At 45.6% G+C, this 17,967-nt stretch overlaps 1 protein-coding gene across 1 annotated transcript in view; it reads left to right on the forward strand.

The window, feature by feature from the left end:
* Positions 1-1,865: 1,865 nt before the first annotated feature.
* Positions 1,866-17,967, forward strand: part of LOC134614868 (protein-glutamine gamma-glutamyltransferase E-like) — a 48,616-nt gene continuing 32,514 nt past the window's right edge. Inside the window, exon 1 of the mRNA XM_063459110.1 lies at positions 1,866-1,924. Coding sequence (XP_063315180.1) covers positions 1,918-1,924 — 7 coding nt within the window. The 5' untranslated portion in view covers positions 1,866-1,917. The remainder of the gene's footprint in view (positions 1,925-17,967) is intronic.

A 17,967-nucleotide genomic window follows, 5' to 3' on the forward strand; every position in this document is an offset into this window, starting at 1 on the left:
AAGGGGGGGTGCATTTAATATGAAAGAGGTGAATTACGGTTGGACAGACATATAGCGCAAATGCCAGGTTTTGTTTACGTTTTGTTTCGTTCACAACTTGTACATTTGGCTGCGGTGTTAAGGGGTTGAAATAGAAAACATCAACTTTAAAATTCTATAATGACATTATGACAAATTATACTGGTACTCTAGTTTACAGATAAAGTAAGATACTTAGGTATCACCAGGCCATTGAGATGGATACAACATGTCAATATAACTATTAACTCAACTGGTCATACAAATACCACCTTCATTTAAAAAGAAAAACAAAATAATAACAAAACAGTTAAACAAAGCAAAACAACTCAAAATAACAAACAAGTTACAATTGTATCTAGATGTTGTTAAAGCACAAGTAATAATCTCCTTTCTCTGGGTGTAAGTAAATTAGTGCAACAGAAGGTGACCTATTCAAGCTCCTACAAAACTGAGTGGTAGGTGAATTATTAATTAAGAGAGGTACCAATCTCTGGATTTGATCGTCAAGGACCACTCCAGACCTCGCAGAATGAGGAGGGCTTGCATAGGCTGCAGACAAGATATGCATATTTTGCAGCTTTTAGAATATACCCCAGTGAAAAAAATGCATACGGAAATGAGTGCATGTTTTCATTGGAGGTATATCTACTAAATATGGAAACATGTATTTATTTTGTATTTGGGCACTGGAGTTTTCTTTTATTTGTTCGGTGGCCAGAATTGGGAACAATCGGTTTGTTTGATGGTGGAAAGATTACTCTATCCAATCCATAAAGAAAACTAATTATACTTTTGCCTAGAGTAGGTTCAGCTAAGGCAGAGCGGGATGGGTCCACTGGTGGAGCATGCATTTTAGGCTGCCACTAGAACAATTTAAATGAGTTTGGCATGGTTATTGAGACAAATAGAAAATGTGTTAAAAAAAGGTCTGGAGCTGGTACTTTAATGATGCAAGTACCTCCCACTCCTGTTTTCAAGATTTTCCCCACACCCCACACAGACACAAGTTAATGCCCTAAACATCAAATTAAATCTGATTTGTAATGTATTCTAAAATAGCCAAACTGTGACTATAGCTAAGCTTGAAATGTCCCAATCAGCAATTGCAGGTTAAATTTATGCAAATTCTATTTAATATGCTATAATTTTGAGTTTAGTGACTAACCCTTTAAATATCTCCTATCCTTAGACACCATGTTATCTGAATTCCAACCGCAAGCCCCTTAACCCAACAATGCCAAAAAAAAAACCTTACACATACCCCATAACTCTAATTCTAAACTTCCTTAATCCTAACCCTATCTTAGTTTTAAACACTCACATTTTTAACGGTGATATAAGCAGACTGTGCACCTTCACCAATGCTCAAGTGATGTTCACCATTTAAAACATAATTTATTATTCAGTAACACTCTTAGCCTGAATCACATTTATGCAGAGAGATGTAGAAAATATGACAAAAGAATAATTATCTTGCCTAAATGTGCATGTTCTATCATAAAAAAGCAACTATTTACTAATATTAATTAATTTTATTTTGGGGGGTAATTCTGCTGAATGTTCCAGTAGAAGAAGAAGAAAATAGAAAATGATTGGGTCATTAAAAAAAAATAATGTCTATAAAAATCTATAGAATGTTCTTGACAATTTGCTCAACATTTAAAGATTGGTCCTTGATTTTTTTGCAAAATAATGATCACACTGTTAATTACAAGCTTGGAAAGTACATAAGAAATCATCAATAAAAAAAACTGTATCCACCCAGCTCATTAGCAACAGCTATTAAAATCCTAGGAGAGGCAGTATCCGTAATCCCATATAAATATTGGCTGTGGGAGCGTACAAGTCTCACCGGGCTTGATCAGATGCGTTGATATTTCAAAGCAGAGAGACAACATGGCAAGTAAGTAAGAAAATGGGCATGTGGAATTGTTAAAGACCAGATCAAGGGAACTTGCATGATTATACATTAAAGCATGATTTGTCAGGAATTCAAAGTGAATTGAAAGTAAATTTCTCATTTTTGTCCAAAAAAGCCAAAACAAAAATAGATGAATTTGGAGATTTTTTTTTTTTTTTTACTATTCGGTTATATCGAACTGAAATTAAATAAACCTGTTTGACCCATTCAGGGTTATACACTAAATAAAGAATTGCCAAGAATTCATAGAGAATTTGAAAATAAAAGGTAAAAATAGCCGAACTGCAGATATAACATAGACTGTAAGCTTGTTTGAGCATGGCTCTCTTTAACCTATTGTTTCTGTAAGTGTTTGTAATTGTCTAATTTATTGTTAAATCTCCCCCTTTGAAAATATTGTAAAGTGCTACAGAATATGCTGGCACAATTTAAATACCAGTAGTACCGGTAATACTAATAATAACAGGCTTGGAGAATTTCAAATACGGCTATTTTGGTTTTGAATTTGCTTTGATTTTCAGACAATGACCACTGTAAAGTAATTCATTTTTTTTTTAAATTCTTTATTTTTGTTGTGCAGTTTATTACATATTATTGACATACGCCACAACAGCGTGTTTGATAGTGGCACGAGACATTGCACATTTTTATATAGTTATAACAGGCTTGGCTAAACAGTGAAATCGTTAGAATAATATAGTAAGGTGATCAACGCTTATTGGTGCTAGGTTGGCTTTGCTAGTGTTGTTGTAGTGTGGCATTATGATTTGCAATATAACAGTAGCTGGGCAATCGGCACATTTTTGTTTTTTATATTACATGAAGATATCAGGGTTTTAGGTATCATTTTTATGGCATAACATGCTAGGCTCGATATGCGTATAACAAGCTAATTGCGCTTAAGATTATAAATGTATTGCACATTTTATAGTATAGCATGAGGCACACGTGTAAGCTTGAAAACAGTACTAGTAATCAATTATCTATTGTAACACAAGCTTGTGAACTATAGTACTATGATATTTACTCATGGGTTAGCTGTTGCTAAATCATGCCCTTAAGCTGTTGCCCTTGCTAATTTCACTTAATATGCAGGTAGAGTTCTGAGGTCTATAAACTAAACTATAAGAGCACCCCGACACCCCAGCGGCAGGCTGCCAGATACTTGTACCCCAAGGAGGTATGTTATGCAGGCTCCGCTCCCCCAGTGAGTCCAGAGTTGTTTAGTGCAGTCATTACTGCCTTAAGTCGTAACTTGGGTACTGAAGGCTTGGGAGTCCCCCTGTGATGTGGAGCTCTCTTCCGCCGCTTTCCTCCAGCTGTCTGGTGCTCACTCCCTGCGGTCTGGCTGGCTAGTTTCACTGTGTCGTTGTGGAGGCGGTGCAGGCCAGCTCCTCGGGATGGAGTTATGGTGTGTACTCTGTGCAAGTCATCTGGGCAGGCCCGAGGGGTCTGCTGGGTCTGGGACGATGGGTCTGTGCTTTGCCGGTCAGCAGGTAGCTGCTCCCGTCTTTTTGTTGTGGTATCGCTTGTACGGCTATTACTGAGGCTGTGGGTTAGTGGGTACTGAGTTGTTTCATGCAGGCGTGCAGTGCTTGAGTGGGATTCAGGATGGTACCATCCCCTCGGAAGCCAGAGGTGCTCGTGCGAGCCAGCAGGGTCACGGCACCTCCATTTTAGATGCGGTTTGGGCTGTGTTTTGGCGGCCCGTCGGGGCCTCAAAAGCTCCGATGTAGCAGGAGCCACAGGGCGTACAGGGTGCAGGCTGGGATCACCCCCACCGGCCCAGAGGGGGGAGAACAGGGCCCAGGTCGCCCAGCCGAAGGAGCCTGGCTGAGTAGCATTAGGCAGGATAGCGGGCAGCGGCCGTCTGCCTCGCTCACCACCTGAGTAGGCCTCATCCAAAAGGAGCGATGCGTACCCCTCCGGGGGACTAAAACATCAGCTGCAAGCCTCTCCCCGGGTCCAGTGTCTCCATAGGTGCCAGCACAAGGTGGTAGGTCAACAAGGGGAGTTCAACAGGTCCAAATTTTAAGATTATTAGTCAAGAATTATTAGCCATGGGGATGCAAGAAAAAATAGCCGTCGATTTTCGGACGGATGTCCGAGTACCGCGCACCGCTTGCCACCGGGCATGCCCCAGAACCCGGCAACTCGTACAAGACCACCGAGCAGCCTTTGCCGAACAAGTCCGTTTTTGAACGGCACAGTCTGATTTTCACTCTGTCTTCCCTATTTCCACGTCCTCGATCTGTAACCCGCCATCCCCACTCTTGTTGGCACTAACCAGCTACCCTATCCGGAAAGCCCCAAAAAACACCCATACAAATGCTCCCGAAAACAGCGTTGCCTCAAGTGGAGAACGACATATACCTCGCAATGTCCCCAACAGTCCCTGTAAGACTGCAAACGACACCGGCCTCCTTGTGTCAACTGACTTCTTCCCCCTCCCAAAACCACGTACCGCCTGTCGTACCAAAAAATTCTTTGTAATGTCTTCCCACCCGTTAAACTTGAACAAAAAAGCCAAGGCTGATATATGTCTGTCCACCATGGCAGGCGATGCTTGTTTCGCGAACAACCTACACAGCAACCACAAAAGTACATCCACCCAATGACCCACCGAGCGATCGTCCCCTACCTGCTGTACCGTCTCTTCCCACTCCTTCCAAACCTTCACATAAGATGACCAAGTGCTCGGCGCTAGAGAATTCCTTATATATCCCCCAAGCACGACGTCCCGAGCTGCCACATCACATCCGGGCAAGCCTGCCCTTGCTCCTGTGCGTCCAGCGCTGCTTCCTGGAACTGTTCCCACTGAAAACGAGAGAGCGCATCAGCCACAACGTTTGAAAGACCCGGGCCCTGAATACTATGTTGACGGACATGCAGAGAAGTACTAACTGCCGTAAGAGGCACAAAACTGTGGGGGAAGATACTGACAAACTGTTTATCGCCTGCACCACTGCCATGTTGTCTGAATGGAACACGACTTTTTTGTTTGCCAACTCCGGCCCCCATAAACCCCCCGCTACCACTACTGGGAAGAATTCCAAAAATTATTTTTTTTTTATCAGGGGGCTCGCTTTCCACGCCTCTGGCCATTCTTCGGCGCACCAGCATCCCGCCAAATATGCCTTACCCTTCTTGAAGCATCTGTTGGCGCCGTGAGTTCCACCGCAGCCCGAACACTCGTGCCGGAACCTGCAGGAATTTCCCCACTTACAGTGTCCTTCGTTGCTGTGCTGACTGCCCCGGGAAAGGGCGCAGCTTTCTGCACCATCATAAGCCGCATCCACAACGGTAAGTCCATTTGGTCCCACCGCATGCTCGCATTCGCTGCCAGGCGCTGACAAAACTGTTTGTCATACCGCCACCAGGCCAAACCCCCGTATGTTCGATATGCCTCACCTATCCCATCCAAGTAGCAGAAAAGCTGAGAACAATGACTCGGGCTCCTTTCCCCAATCACACTAGCCAGAATACAGAAGGCCCTTAGCCAATTCCTGAAAGTCTTCGGTATCTTACGATACCTCCGCCTTTTTTCTTCTTCCTCCTTCTTGGCATCCTTCTTATCCTCCTCTTTCAAGTCCAAGAATTCCTCGAGGGGAAGAAGTGAAAAAATTTCCTCAAACTCACCTTTCCAAATTTTTTCTTTCACATCTGACTTTAAATGGCATCCAAGGGGGCCCGCGAACGACACATGCACATTTTGTCGAGCCGCGTCCAGGATATCGCTGCATCCTACTGTTTGGTCTCCCCCCCATTGGCCAGTCCCGACGACCCAGATGATTCGCCTGACTCGCCGACGCCCGACCCCTGCGTTAGCGCCCCCGCTGACCTAACCGCCTGTTCCCGACTGCCCTCCGGCGACCACACTTTCCCGAATTGCAGTGGCAACTCCCCTTTGCCCGACCACGACTCTAAAAGTGTTTTCAGATCACTTAACAAGTGTCGTGCATGTATGGCCTCACCGTCTAAGACTCCGCCGCCACTGGCCGCGGGACCGCTGTCCTTCCGTCCACCTTTTCAGGTACCGGAGTGCCCTGATAACGTTGACTGCCGTCCGCCTGATCCCACCTCGGGACCGCAGGTGTATTGCTCCGTGACCTGTAGGGAGAAGATATCCTGGGTAGTCTGTTTAGCTTCGACACTACCCGCCCTTCCTCCCCACGCTCCTGTCTGCTGCTCCATACATCGCTCTGCCTTGCAGCTCGACTCTCCCTGTAATCCGCGCCCCTCCTCTGATCCTGAAATCTCCTCTCCGAAGATCCAGATCCGCTGCGCCGACTCCTTCTCTCTCTATCCCTGGAGCTGGACCTCCTCCATCCCTCCCCGCAACAGGACCTGGATTCGCTACGCCTGTTCCGCGCTGGTGTCCTGTCCCTGCTTCCCTGTCTCTCCACTATGCTCCTAGCGCAGCTGTGCCTGACGCTATCACCGTGCCGCTCTTCTCTCCGCTCGCTCCATGCAGCCTCCCTGTCACTTTGCTGACCTTGGGAGCAGCCTGAGGGGCCCTCCTGCCCACTCCTGACACCTCTGCCGTCCTCCACTTGAGCTGACCCAGGCCGGTCCCTCTCCTCTGCTGCACCTGGCCTCCCCTCAGCCGCCCTGTGTGACAAGGATCCACCGTCTCTGACCTGGCAGGCTGCTGTTCCCCTTACTCCTGCTGCCCCCATTGCATTCTGGCCGACCCTGCTGTCAGCATCCCTCCTGTCTCCACTGCTGGGTCCAGGCCTGTCCCCCTCCCGGGTCGCCCCTGCGCTGTCCCCGTTGACCCAGCCACCCCTAGCTACTTAGGGGCCGCCTGTGCCACTGCCTCAGCCTCTGTACCATCCCCCTGTCTCTCAGCAAGGCCACTAGTGGCCGACTCACCGGGACGCTTCTGTCCTGAACTCCCGCTCACGGTATCCTCTGCTGTCCCAGCCGCACTCCCATTGAGGGTAGCTTCCGGTCGCCGTCTCCTGCCTACCGCTGAACGGCGTGGCGCCCCTTTTCCCGCCGGCCCGTGCTTTACGGCCATCCTCGCCTGACCGCTGCCGCGTCCGCCGGTTACTGCCATGCGCCTTCCCGGCGTGACATCCAGCTCCTCTCCTGAACCTGGAGACACTCTGCCACACACTGAAGGGCTCCTCCGCCGCCTCCTTGCGGGCCCTGTGCCCGGGCTCAGCCGCTGGGGGGGTCTCGTCCTCCGTGCCGGCCGCTGGACAGGTGCTGCAGAAGAAGGCCCGACAGCACCCAACTGCTCGTGCAGCCACACCAGCCCTCTGTTCTTCACTGCCGCCCTGACTCCATTGAGAATCTCCTCCAGCGACGCCATGGACCTGCAGAAACGAAAAAAGAGAAGAACCTCTCCGACCTACCACAATTAACAGGTAAGTGAGGCTCTGGTTAAGATGGCCCCTAACCTAACATGGCTTCTATTTATCTGTCAACACCCCGCCCCCCAAGCTCCGTTATCCTAATCCAACCCCAAAACCCCTAGCACCTGCCCACTCTCTGGCTCTGTCAAGGCCCACTCCCCCACTGCGTTGTTCCATGGGCTTCAAACATGATTGTGTTTTCACTTTGGCCATGTTGGCCTTAAATTTGAAATTCACTTTGATTTGCCAGCACTCCTCACTTAAGTGAATAACCCTGTGTATGTTACTGCAATATAGACAATTATAGCCATGAAAACCCATCATAAAAGAGATAATGCATAGTGTTTTTTGTTTTTTTGTCAGCTTGTAGTATATAATGTAAGTCTAAAAAAAAATCGGTTTTAATTAAAGGTAATTGTTCATGCTATTGTTTTGTTCTGCACGAACTTGCCTTGAAAAGATTAAAAATATATCTATATTTTTTTAATATGCGTTAATGTCTGTAAGTATATAGTCGTAATGTTTCTGCGTTGAAAGAAACTACGATCAAACATACACTGTAACTAGCAAAGGCAAGCTTACGGCAGCCAATTATTCTATGAGACTCGACATGCAGGAAGCTATAAATTCAATGACTCATTGAAACATCTAGTGTGTATAAATCCTTAAATACTTTACTACAAAGATATGTCACTCATCTAAAATCATGAAAGGATTATGGAGTTTGGCAGATGTCCCATAATGTTGCCAAATGGATTGTGGTTTTTGAAGTACTTGATTAAGAGAAATACACGGGATTAAGAGGACACTAGAGTATCACAGTTTGATGACAATTTAGAAAATTGGGCAGACTATATGGGCCGAATGGTTCTTATCTGCCGCCACATTCTATGTTTCCATGAGCTCTGCTTTTTTCAGAGGTAAACTGCAAGCTTCACTATCTTGCCTCTGATGATATGAGGTTTGACCGCATCTTGGATTCACTATATTAAAACATATAAACATATACAGTGTTTTTCACTAGAGGGTGAATTGTCAAGAATTAAAAGTTAATTACATATGTTAGGTTAAAACAGCTGAAACGGAGAGACTCTCGAATAAGTCAGCTTCTGAAATTCACTTTGGATGCACTTTAAATTCTCAACAATTCACATTTTAGTTCACTGAAACTGAGTGGTTATTCACCAAAATAAAATGATTTTTTTACGTCACTATAAACAAAAATATAAAATTATTTAAAAAATATAAAATTATTTGAAAAGCTTATGCAAGAATATTAAATTGAGGCCTGTATTTGTACGGAACAGACTCCTCTATATGTTTTCTTTATTCTTTCTTCCTTTTCTTAATTTCTCTTATTCCATCTTCATCTCTTTATAGTGTTTCTTCAACGTTTAATATTTTATATTGACAGTGACATTTTTACACATACACAACGATTCCTAACTATGAGGACCACTGTTAGATATATTATGCATTTAAAATTTTTAATGTTATATGCTATTAAAAATTGTCTTATGTTAGCTTTGTATATAACATATATTCTGTAGTTTTCATAGATTGTAGATCTTAGACTTGAAGAAAAACGTACATATATATATATATAAATATATATATATATATTATATTTTGGAATATACTATTATGGCAGCATATTGCTGTTGTATGTTTTATTTTCAAATTTACGTTTTATCGTTTTAGTCAAAAGGGGTTCGGGTTACAGAAGAGAAGGTAGGAGGGTTAGTCAGGCATATGTCACATCCAGTGTGACATTAATGGTTGCGTAACAGCATAATATAAATACGTTTGAACATTTGTTACACCATGACAGTAATGGTTACGATACAGCATTAGTGATGTCCCGAACTGTTCGCTGACGAATAGTTCCTGGCGAACATCGCTTGTTCTTATTCGCGTTCGCCACGGACGGCAAACACATGTGCTGTTCGGTCCGCCCCCTATTCGTCATCATTGAGTAAACTTTGACCCTGCCTGTACCTCACAGTCAGCAGACACATTCCAGCCAATCAGCAGCAGACCCTCCCTACCAGACCCTCCCACCTCCTGGACAGCATCCATGTTACATTCATTGTGAAGCTGCATTCTTAGTGAGAGTAGGGACAGTGTAGCTGCTCCTGATTTGATGGGGAAATTGATAGCTAGGCTAGTGTATTCAGTGTCCACCACAGTCCTGAAGGACTCATCTGATCTCTGCTGTAAGGACAGCACCCCAAAAAGCCCTTTTTAGGGCTAGAACATCAGGCTGCTTTTTTTTTCTGTGTAATGTAATTGCAGTTTCCTGCCTGCCAGCCTGTGTGTCAGGCTCACAGAATATACTGTGCCAACTTGCCCAGTGCCACCACTCACTCACAAAAACTTTTTGGACTGTAATATAATAGCAGTCAGTTTCCTTCACGAGTGTGTGTTTCAGGGCCTGCCAGGGCACAGTGTCACACCAGTGCAACTCCTATCTGGTGTAACAGTAGTGTAAATTAAAAAAAAAAAAAAAAAAAAAAATACAATTTTGACTGTAATAGATTGAATAGCAGTTAGTTGTCTGCCAGCGTGTGTGTCAGGCTCACAGCGTATACTGTGCCCACTTGCCCAGTGCCACCACTCACTCACTGGTGTCCCAATAGCTTGCATTTAAAAAAAAAAAAACTTTTTGGACTGTAATATAATAGCAGTCAGTTTCCTTCACGAGTGTGCGTTTCAGGGCCTGCCAGGGCACAGTGTCACACCAGTGCAACTCATATCTGGTGTAACGGTAGTGTACATTTAAAAAATATATATATTTTTGACTGTAATAGATTGAATAGCAGTTAGTTGTCTGCCAGCGTGTGTGTCAGGCTCGAAGCGTATACTGTGCCCATCTGCCCAGTGCCACCACTTATATCTGGTGTCACAAAAGCTTGCATTTAACAAAAATAAACTTTTTGGACTGTAATATAATAGCAGTCAGTTTCCTTCACGAGTGTGCATTTCAGGGCCTGCCCAGTGCCACCACTCACTCATATCTGGTTTCCCAATAGCTTGCATTTAATGAAAACTAAACTTTTTGGACTGTAATATAATAGCAGTCAGTTTTTTTCCACTAGTGTGTGTTTCAGGGCCTGCCCAGTGCCACCACTCACTCATATCTGGTGCCCCAATAGCTTGCATTTAAAAAAAAAACTAAACTTTTTGGACTGTAATATAATAGCAGTCAGTTTCCTTAACGAGTGTGCGTTTCAGGGCCTGCCCAGTGCCACCACTCACTCATATGTAATGTCCCAATAGCTTGCATTTAAAAATACTAAATTTTTTGGACTGTAATATAATAGCAGTCAGTTTCCTTCACGAGTGTGTGTTTCAGAGCCTGCCAGGGCACAGTGTCACACCAGTGCAACTCATATCTGGTGTAACAGTAGTGTACATTTAAAAAAAAAAAATACAATTTTGACTGTAATAGATTGAATAGCAGTTAGTTGTCTGCCAGCGTGTGTGACAGGCTCACAGCGAATACTGTGCCCACTTGCCCAGTGCCACCACTCATATCTGGTGTCCCAATAGCTTGCATTTAAAAAAAAACTAAACTTTTTGGACTGTAATATAATAGCAGTCAGTTTCCTTCACAAGTGTGCGTTTCAGGGCCTGCCCAGTGCCACCACTCACTCATATCTGGTGTCCCAATAGCTTGCATTTAAAAGAAACTAAACTTTTTGGACTGTAATATAATAGCAGTCAGTTTCCTTCATGAGTGTGCATTTCAGGGCCTGCCAGGGCACAGTGTCACACCAGTGCCACTCATATCTGTTGTCACAGTAGCTTGCACGCATAGTACCACTAATCGAAAAAAAAATGACAGGCAGAGGCTGGCCACCCCGCAGGGGCCGTCGTGGTCGTGGTGCTGTGATTCCCTTTGGCCCTAGAATAATGCCCAGTGTTCAGAGACCACGTACCCTGAACTATTTAAATTCTGAGGACATAGTTGACTGGCTAACACAGGACACCCAATCTTCTACAGCTTCCGCTCGGAACCTTGACGCACCATCCTCCTCCAGCTTAGCTTCGGAGTTATTTACTATTATATACTATTATTAGGAGTTATTTACACATGAGTTGGAAGAAATGAGTTATGCGCAACCATTATTGCCAGAGGATGTAAATAACAGGGATATGTCTCAGTCAGGCAGCATTACACACGTATGGTGTGATGATGATGATGTTGTACCCGCTGCTGCTTCCTTTGCTGAGTTGTCAGATACAAGTGAAGCGGTTGATGATGACGATGCGTCCGTGGATGTCACGTGGGTGCCCGCTAGAAGAGAAGAAGAACAGGGGGAAAGTTCAGATGGGGAGACAGAGAGGAGGAGGAGGAGACGAGTTGGAAGCAGGGGGAGGTCGTCGCAAGGAGCTAGTGGCACAGTCAGACAGCATGCATCGGCACCCGGGGTCAGCCAGACCGCACTCCAATCAACGCATGCTGTTGCCACCACCAGAATGCCGTCATTGCAGAGCTCAGCAGTGTGGAATTTTTTTTTGTGTGTCTGCCTCTGACAACAGCGATGCCATTTGCAACCTGTGCCAAAAGAAACTGAGTCGTGGGAAGTCCAACACCCACCTAGGTACAACTGCTTTGCGAAGGCACATGATCGCACATCACAAACGCCTATGGGATCAACACATGAGTACAAGCAGCACACTCAAAGCCGCCATCCTCCTCCTGGTCCAGCATCTTCAGCCACGTTAACCACTGCTGTCCTCCTTGCCCCCTCTCAACCATCCGCCTCTCCGTCTCTCGCCTTGAGCAGTTCCTGCCCACAGTCAGGTGTCTGTCAAGGACATGTTTGAGCGTAAGAAGCCAATGTCACTAAGTCACCCCCTTGCCCGGCGTCTGACAGCTGGCTTGTCTGAACTCTTAGCCCACCAGCTTTTACCATACAAGCTGGTGGAGTCTGAGGCGTTCAAAAAATTTGTAGCTATTGGGACACCGCAGTCGAAGGTACCCGGCCGAAATTTCATTGCACAAAAGGCAATCCCCAACCTGTACTTGATTGTGCAAAAGGAAGTAATGGCATGTCTGGCACACAGTGTTGGGGCAAGGGTCCATCTGACCACTGATACCTGGTCTGCAAAGCATGGTCAGGGCAGGTATATCACCTACACTGTGCATTGGGTAAATCTGCTGATGGCTGCCAAGCATGGAATGCGTGGCTCTGCAGAGGAGTTGGTGACACTGCCACGACTTGCAGGCAGGCCTGCTGCCTCCTACTCTACTCCTCCTACTCCATCCTCTTCCATAACCTCCTCGGCTGAGTCCTCTTCTACTCCTGCGTCTTTCTCCACATCAACGGCACCCCTCCAACTCCCCAGGTACTGTTCCACATCCCGGATACAGCAGTGTCACGCCGTCTTGGGGTTGACTTGCCTGAAAGCAGAGAGTCACACCGGACAAGCACTTCTGTCCGCCCTGAACGCACAGGTGGATCAGTGGCTGACTCCGCACCAACTGGAGATCGATGAAGTGGTTTGTGACAACGGAAGAAATTTGTTGGTGGCATTGCATTTGGGCAAGTTGACACATGTGCCGTGCATGGCACATGTGTGTAATCTGATCGTACAATGCTTTGTGCATAAGTACCCAGGCTTACAGGACCTCCTTAAGCAGGCCAAGAAGGTGTGTGGCCATTTCAGGCGTTCCTACATGGCCATGGCGCACTTTTCCGATATCCAGCGGCGAAACAACATGCCAGTGAGGCGCTTGATTTGCGACAGCCCGACACGTTGGAATTCAACACTCCTAATGTTCGACCGCCTGCTCCAAGAAGAGAAAGCTGTTAACGAGTATTTGTATGACCGGGGTGCTAGGACAGCCTCTGCGGAGCTGGGAATTTTTTTGCCACGTTACTGGACGTTCATGCACAATGCCTGTAGGCTCATGCGTCCTTTGGAGGAGGTGACAAACCTAGTCAGTCGCACCGGAGGCACCATCAGTGACATCATACCATTTGTTTTCTTCCTGGATCGTGCCTTGCGAAGAGTGCTGGATCAGGCCATAGATGAGCGTGAAGAGGGAGAGTTGTGGTCACCATCACCACCAGAAACAGCCTTATCAGCATCACTTGCTGGACCTGCGGCAACGCTGGAAGAGGATTGTGAGGAAGAGGAGTCAGAGGAGGAATGTGGCTTTGAGGAGGAGGAGGAAGACCAACCACAACAGACATCCCAGGGTGCTCGTTGTCACCTATCTGGTACCCGTGGTGTTGTACGTGGCTGGGGGGAAGAACATACCTTCAAAGAGATCACTGAGGACGAGGAACAGGACATTAGTAGCTCGGCATCCAACCTTGTGCAAATGGGGTCTTTCATGCTGTCGTGCCTGTTGAGGGAACCTCGTATAAAAAGGCTGAAGGAGAACGACCTGTACTGTATAAGCAGAAATTGCCTGAAATGTTACCGAATTACGGCAAGTCCGAATGGATGCAGCAGTTACAAAATCAATAAAAAAGTATGCTTTACACAGTGTATAAGGGTGATGTCACAGCACAACGGGAATCTAACAGGGGAAGAGGTGAAAGTACTCCTCCTCCTCCCACAACCACGCCAGCAAGGACAGGATGCTTTACAGACGTTTTGTTGATGGAGGACATGCGGAGCTTTTTAAATCCTACGCATCGCCACAGCCCTTCGGGGGTCCACCCTCAGAGAACGACTCGACCAACAGGTAGCAGACTACCTCGCCTTAACTGCAGATATCGACACTCTGAGGAGCGATGAACCCAATTTGTGATAGAACTTCTGGCCTGCCCCGCTTCAAGTGTCCTCTCAGAAAGGACCTTCAGTGCAGCAGGAGGTTTTGTCACTGAAAAGAGAAGTCGCCTAGGTCAAAAGAGTCTAGATTACCTTACCTTTATTAAGATGAATGAGGGATGGATCCCGAAGGGACTGACAGTGGGCGATACATTCGACTAAAAAAGGCCTGATGAGGGGGACTACTTAACACACCACTCCTATCTGGTGGCACATTAGATTGCACGCGCATGTACCACCGGTATAGGAGTTTTCTGTGGGCTTCTATGTGTGAGAAGCACTTTGTCCATTTGGACAGCCCGTTTAATGCCTGGAGCCACTCTGTGTCTGACAGGGTTATGCCGCAGTCCTTTTCCCATTGGACTTTGTGCGAGTGTATTTTTGTCGGCATGAGTTCCTGCCAGGTTTTATAGCACAATGAGAGTGTTTTAGGTTTATTAGGTGAAGACCAACATCTGTCAATAAGTAGATGTGGTGTGACCTGTGGTGGGCCTTTTGTGTTGTGTGGGGGTATCGCGTGTGCTTGTAGTACACTTTTCACCTGCAGGTATGAGAAGGTGGCTCGGCTTTGGAGTTGCCACTGTGACTGAAGTGTTGGGAAGGGTGTTACTTTTTCGTCAGTTAGCAGTTGGGATATGTTAGTGATCCCTGCTTCGTGCCAGTCTTGGAGTGGTATGTCTGGTATTATTGCCCTAAGAGTCGAGATGGGCGATTTGGGGTGGAAGGAGTTGTTGTAGCCTATTATTCCCATAAATTCGTCCCACATTGTTATCGTAAGTTGGTGGTTGGGAGGAGATCTTGTAGTTTCAGTCTTAAATGCTTGGGCATCCATAGGTATTCAATTAGGGATTGACCACCGAATTGTGCCCTTTCCATGTCCACCCATTGGATTGTGTTAGGTGGCGTGTGCAATAGAACACCTGAGGATAGAATTGCTGCCCTGTAGTACTGTCTGATATTTGGGAGGCCGACACCACCAGAACGGGTGGCTGTCTGTAGGAGTGCCATAGACACTCTGGGTTTCTTGCCCCCCAGATAAACGCACTACACAATTTTTGTAGTGTATTGCAGTATTGATTGGGGACTCTGAGGGGAAGCATCCTAAAGATAGAGGATACAGGGCAGGATCATCATCTTGTTGAAAATTTATAGTGATAGGCATTCGTGAAGCCATCGGGGCCTGGGGTTTTGTGGGCTGGGAGTTGTGATATTACAGCTGTGAGCTCATCTAGGGAGAATTGTTGTTGTAGCAGGTCTAGGTCTCCGTCTTGTAGTTTCGGTAAGTCGAGGCCTTTCAGGAAGCTGTCAATGTCACCATGGGTTGGCAAGAACATGTTGGGATCATTTTTGAGATTGTACAACTCACTGTAATATTGTACAAACAGATCTACAACACTTTGTGGATTCAATGTCTTCTTTCCCTTATTATCTATTAGGCCGGCAATCCTGGAGGTGACACATCTCTCCTTTAATTGTGAGGCCAATTTGGCGCCTGCTCTATTTCCATTGGCAAAGAAGTTGTGTTAAGCTTTGCGTAAGAGATACATTGTTTTGGCCAGTTCTATGTTTTTCAATTGGCTTTGGAGGGCTAATAGTTTTTTGTAAGTGGTTTTGCTTGGTTCTCGTTTGTTGGAGTGTGTCAGTGTAGTGAATTCAGCTACCAGCGAATTATAATTTGCCAACCTCAGTTTTTTGGCTCGACTGGCATGTTTTATAAGACTACCCTGTATGACCTCCTTATGTGCTAGCCAGTTCTGTTCTATGGAGGAGTTATTTGTTGTATTTTCAGTGAAATAGTACTGGAGGTCTGTAGTGATCTGTGCTACTATGGAAGGATCTACTAGTAGTGATTCGTTTAGTCTCTATTTGCCTGTCCCTTTATTGGGGAATGTTTCCTTAATGCTAAGGGTAATAGGTGCATGGTTAGACCATGACATTGTTCCAATAGTAGCTTCTGCTATGTTCGGCATTAGAGTGGCGGGTATAAGAAAACAGTCTATACGGGAGTAGCTGTTATGTGCCACTGTATGACATGTGTAATCCACCTCTGTGGGGTGGAGGATACGCCATGGATCCACCAAGTGGTGGGAGGCCAGCGTGGTGCAGACTTTGGCTGCTAATGAAATTATTGGTAATAACAAATACATTAATAATAAAGTGTATTAATAATAATAAAAACACCAGGTATATCCAACTGGAATGTATAATTAAAATTGTAATGTAAGCTGTAATGAGAGCCCAAAAGATTTATACAGTCTCACATAGAACCTAACATCAGATATGTGAAACTGCACTAATATTAAATTACAAAGGATCTGCCCTTCAAATAAATCAAATGGTTAATTTCCGATATGAAACACTACTAAATTATATTGATGGTTATTATAATGTGACGGAGCTCCTATACTGTGACTGAATACCACCGCTAGTTTAGCTTCCTCGCTGCTAACAGGGACTCTGAAGCGCTTCAGACCCAGTTGCCAAAGGATGACTGCGGTTTCTGAGAACCTCTCCCCCGGACCAGGGTGCCTTGACTATAGCTCCTATAGAGCGGTGATTATAGCAAGGCAGTAATTATAGCCTCTTTCTACCCAAGTACTTGTCGAAACATAACATAGTGTGAAACACAACTGACCTTTATTGAAAACAACACATCTATGTATGTCCCCAACAGCCTTATTTACATACAATATGGTTTCAGTGGTACTCAAAGTTCCCCCTCCACTGCAACCCCTCCCCAAACAGCACAGTGAGCCCAAATCAACCATAGCAGTATAGATTTAGGAAAGCAACCAATTACACTATAACGTTTAATTGCATTACAATTAGTGTGAATGGAGTACTATAGTTACAAGTCAGGGTGGGGACAAACAATAACAAGGGTTGAGAACCACATGGAATTTTTAAAGGAGTGAAAGGACACACACTTTGAACTGGTCTGGAAGTGTCCTTAGAACAATGGAACAATACCCTGCTGGGAAAATAATAAAGGGTAATCCAGATGTGGACCCTGTGCATACTGTGCCTAGGGGGATATCAGTTACACCTTACTGACGAGGCCCAAAGAAAGGTGAAACGATCATCTGGGATTGCTGTATCTCTCGTGCAGAGAGAACTTGCTGTCATTTCGGTTCTGGACTGCCCTTATGGGTGGGATTAGTCTGATATGCTTCGGATATGTTCTCTCTGTAATGGCTCAAGTGAGTAAAAAATATTTTGAGACCTGAGAGGGGATAGCCAGTGGGCACCCTGGTCGCAGAGTCCACAGGGCAGCCGGGCCTGCGACCGCTGCGACCGTGGTAGGTCTGCCACCGTGCAGCACCTTATGTGCTTGTTCAGTCTATGGACTTTATAAAAGATTATTGATACACAGCCTATAAATATGGTCATATATACTCAGAAGCTACTTTTACTCTTGCTGGACTACCAACACATAATTTTAGATTCATATTGCCCCTAACATGTGTTGGTTTCTACATTGACCTTTCAAATTTGTTTAGGTATGTCAACTAATAGTTGTATTTCTGTTTATGTTTTTCCTTAAAGGAGCACTATAGGAACCATAACCAGGGCCGCCATCATGATGGTTGTAATGGGCCCAGTGATCCTGGGGGGCCCGGACTGCACTTGTAATCCTTTGTGTGCCCGGACCCCCCGCCCTCCAATGTGCATATATATATATATACAGCGAGTATCGCTATATATATTTATGCCTCTGCGGGCCCTTCTGACTTTCAAGAGGGGCCCATGACACACTGACCTCCCCCTCTGGCTCTCTCCTGAGCCACGGCTGTAAAGAGTTGCAGTGGGTTGCCATGATTCAATGCATGTCGAGCTTGCGACAGAAGTAGAGCCCAGAGGGCGAAGATT

The sequence above is a fragment of the Pelobates fuscus genome, chromosome 6, assembly GCF_036172605.1.
Source record: "Pelobates fuscus isolate aPelFus1 chromosome 6, aPelFus1.pri, whole genome shotgun sequence".
Taxonomy (NCBI): Eukaryota; Metazoa; Chordata; class Amphibia; order Anura; family Pelobatidae; genus Pelobates; species Pelobates fuscus.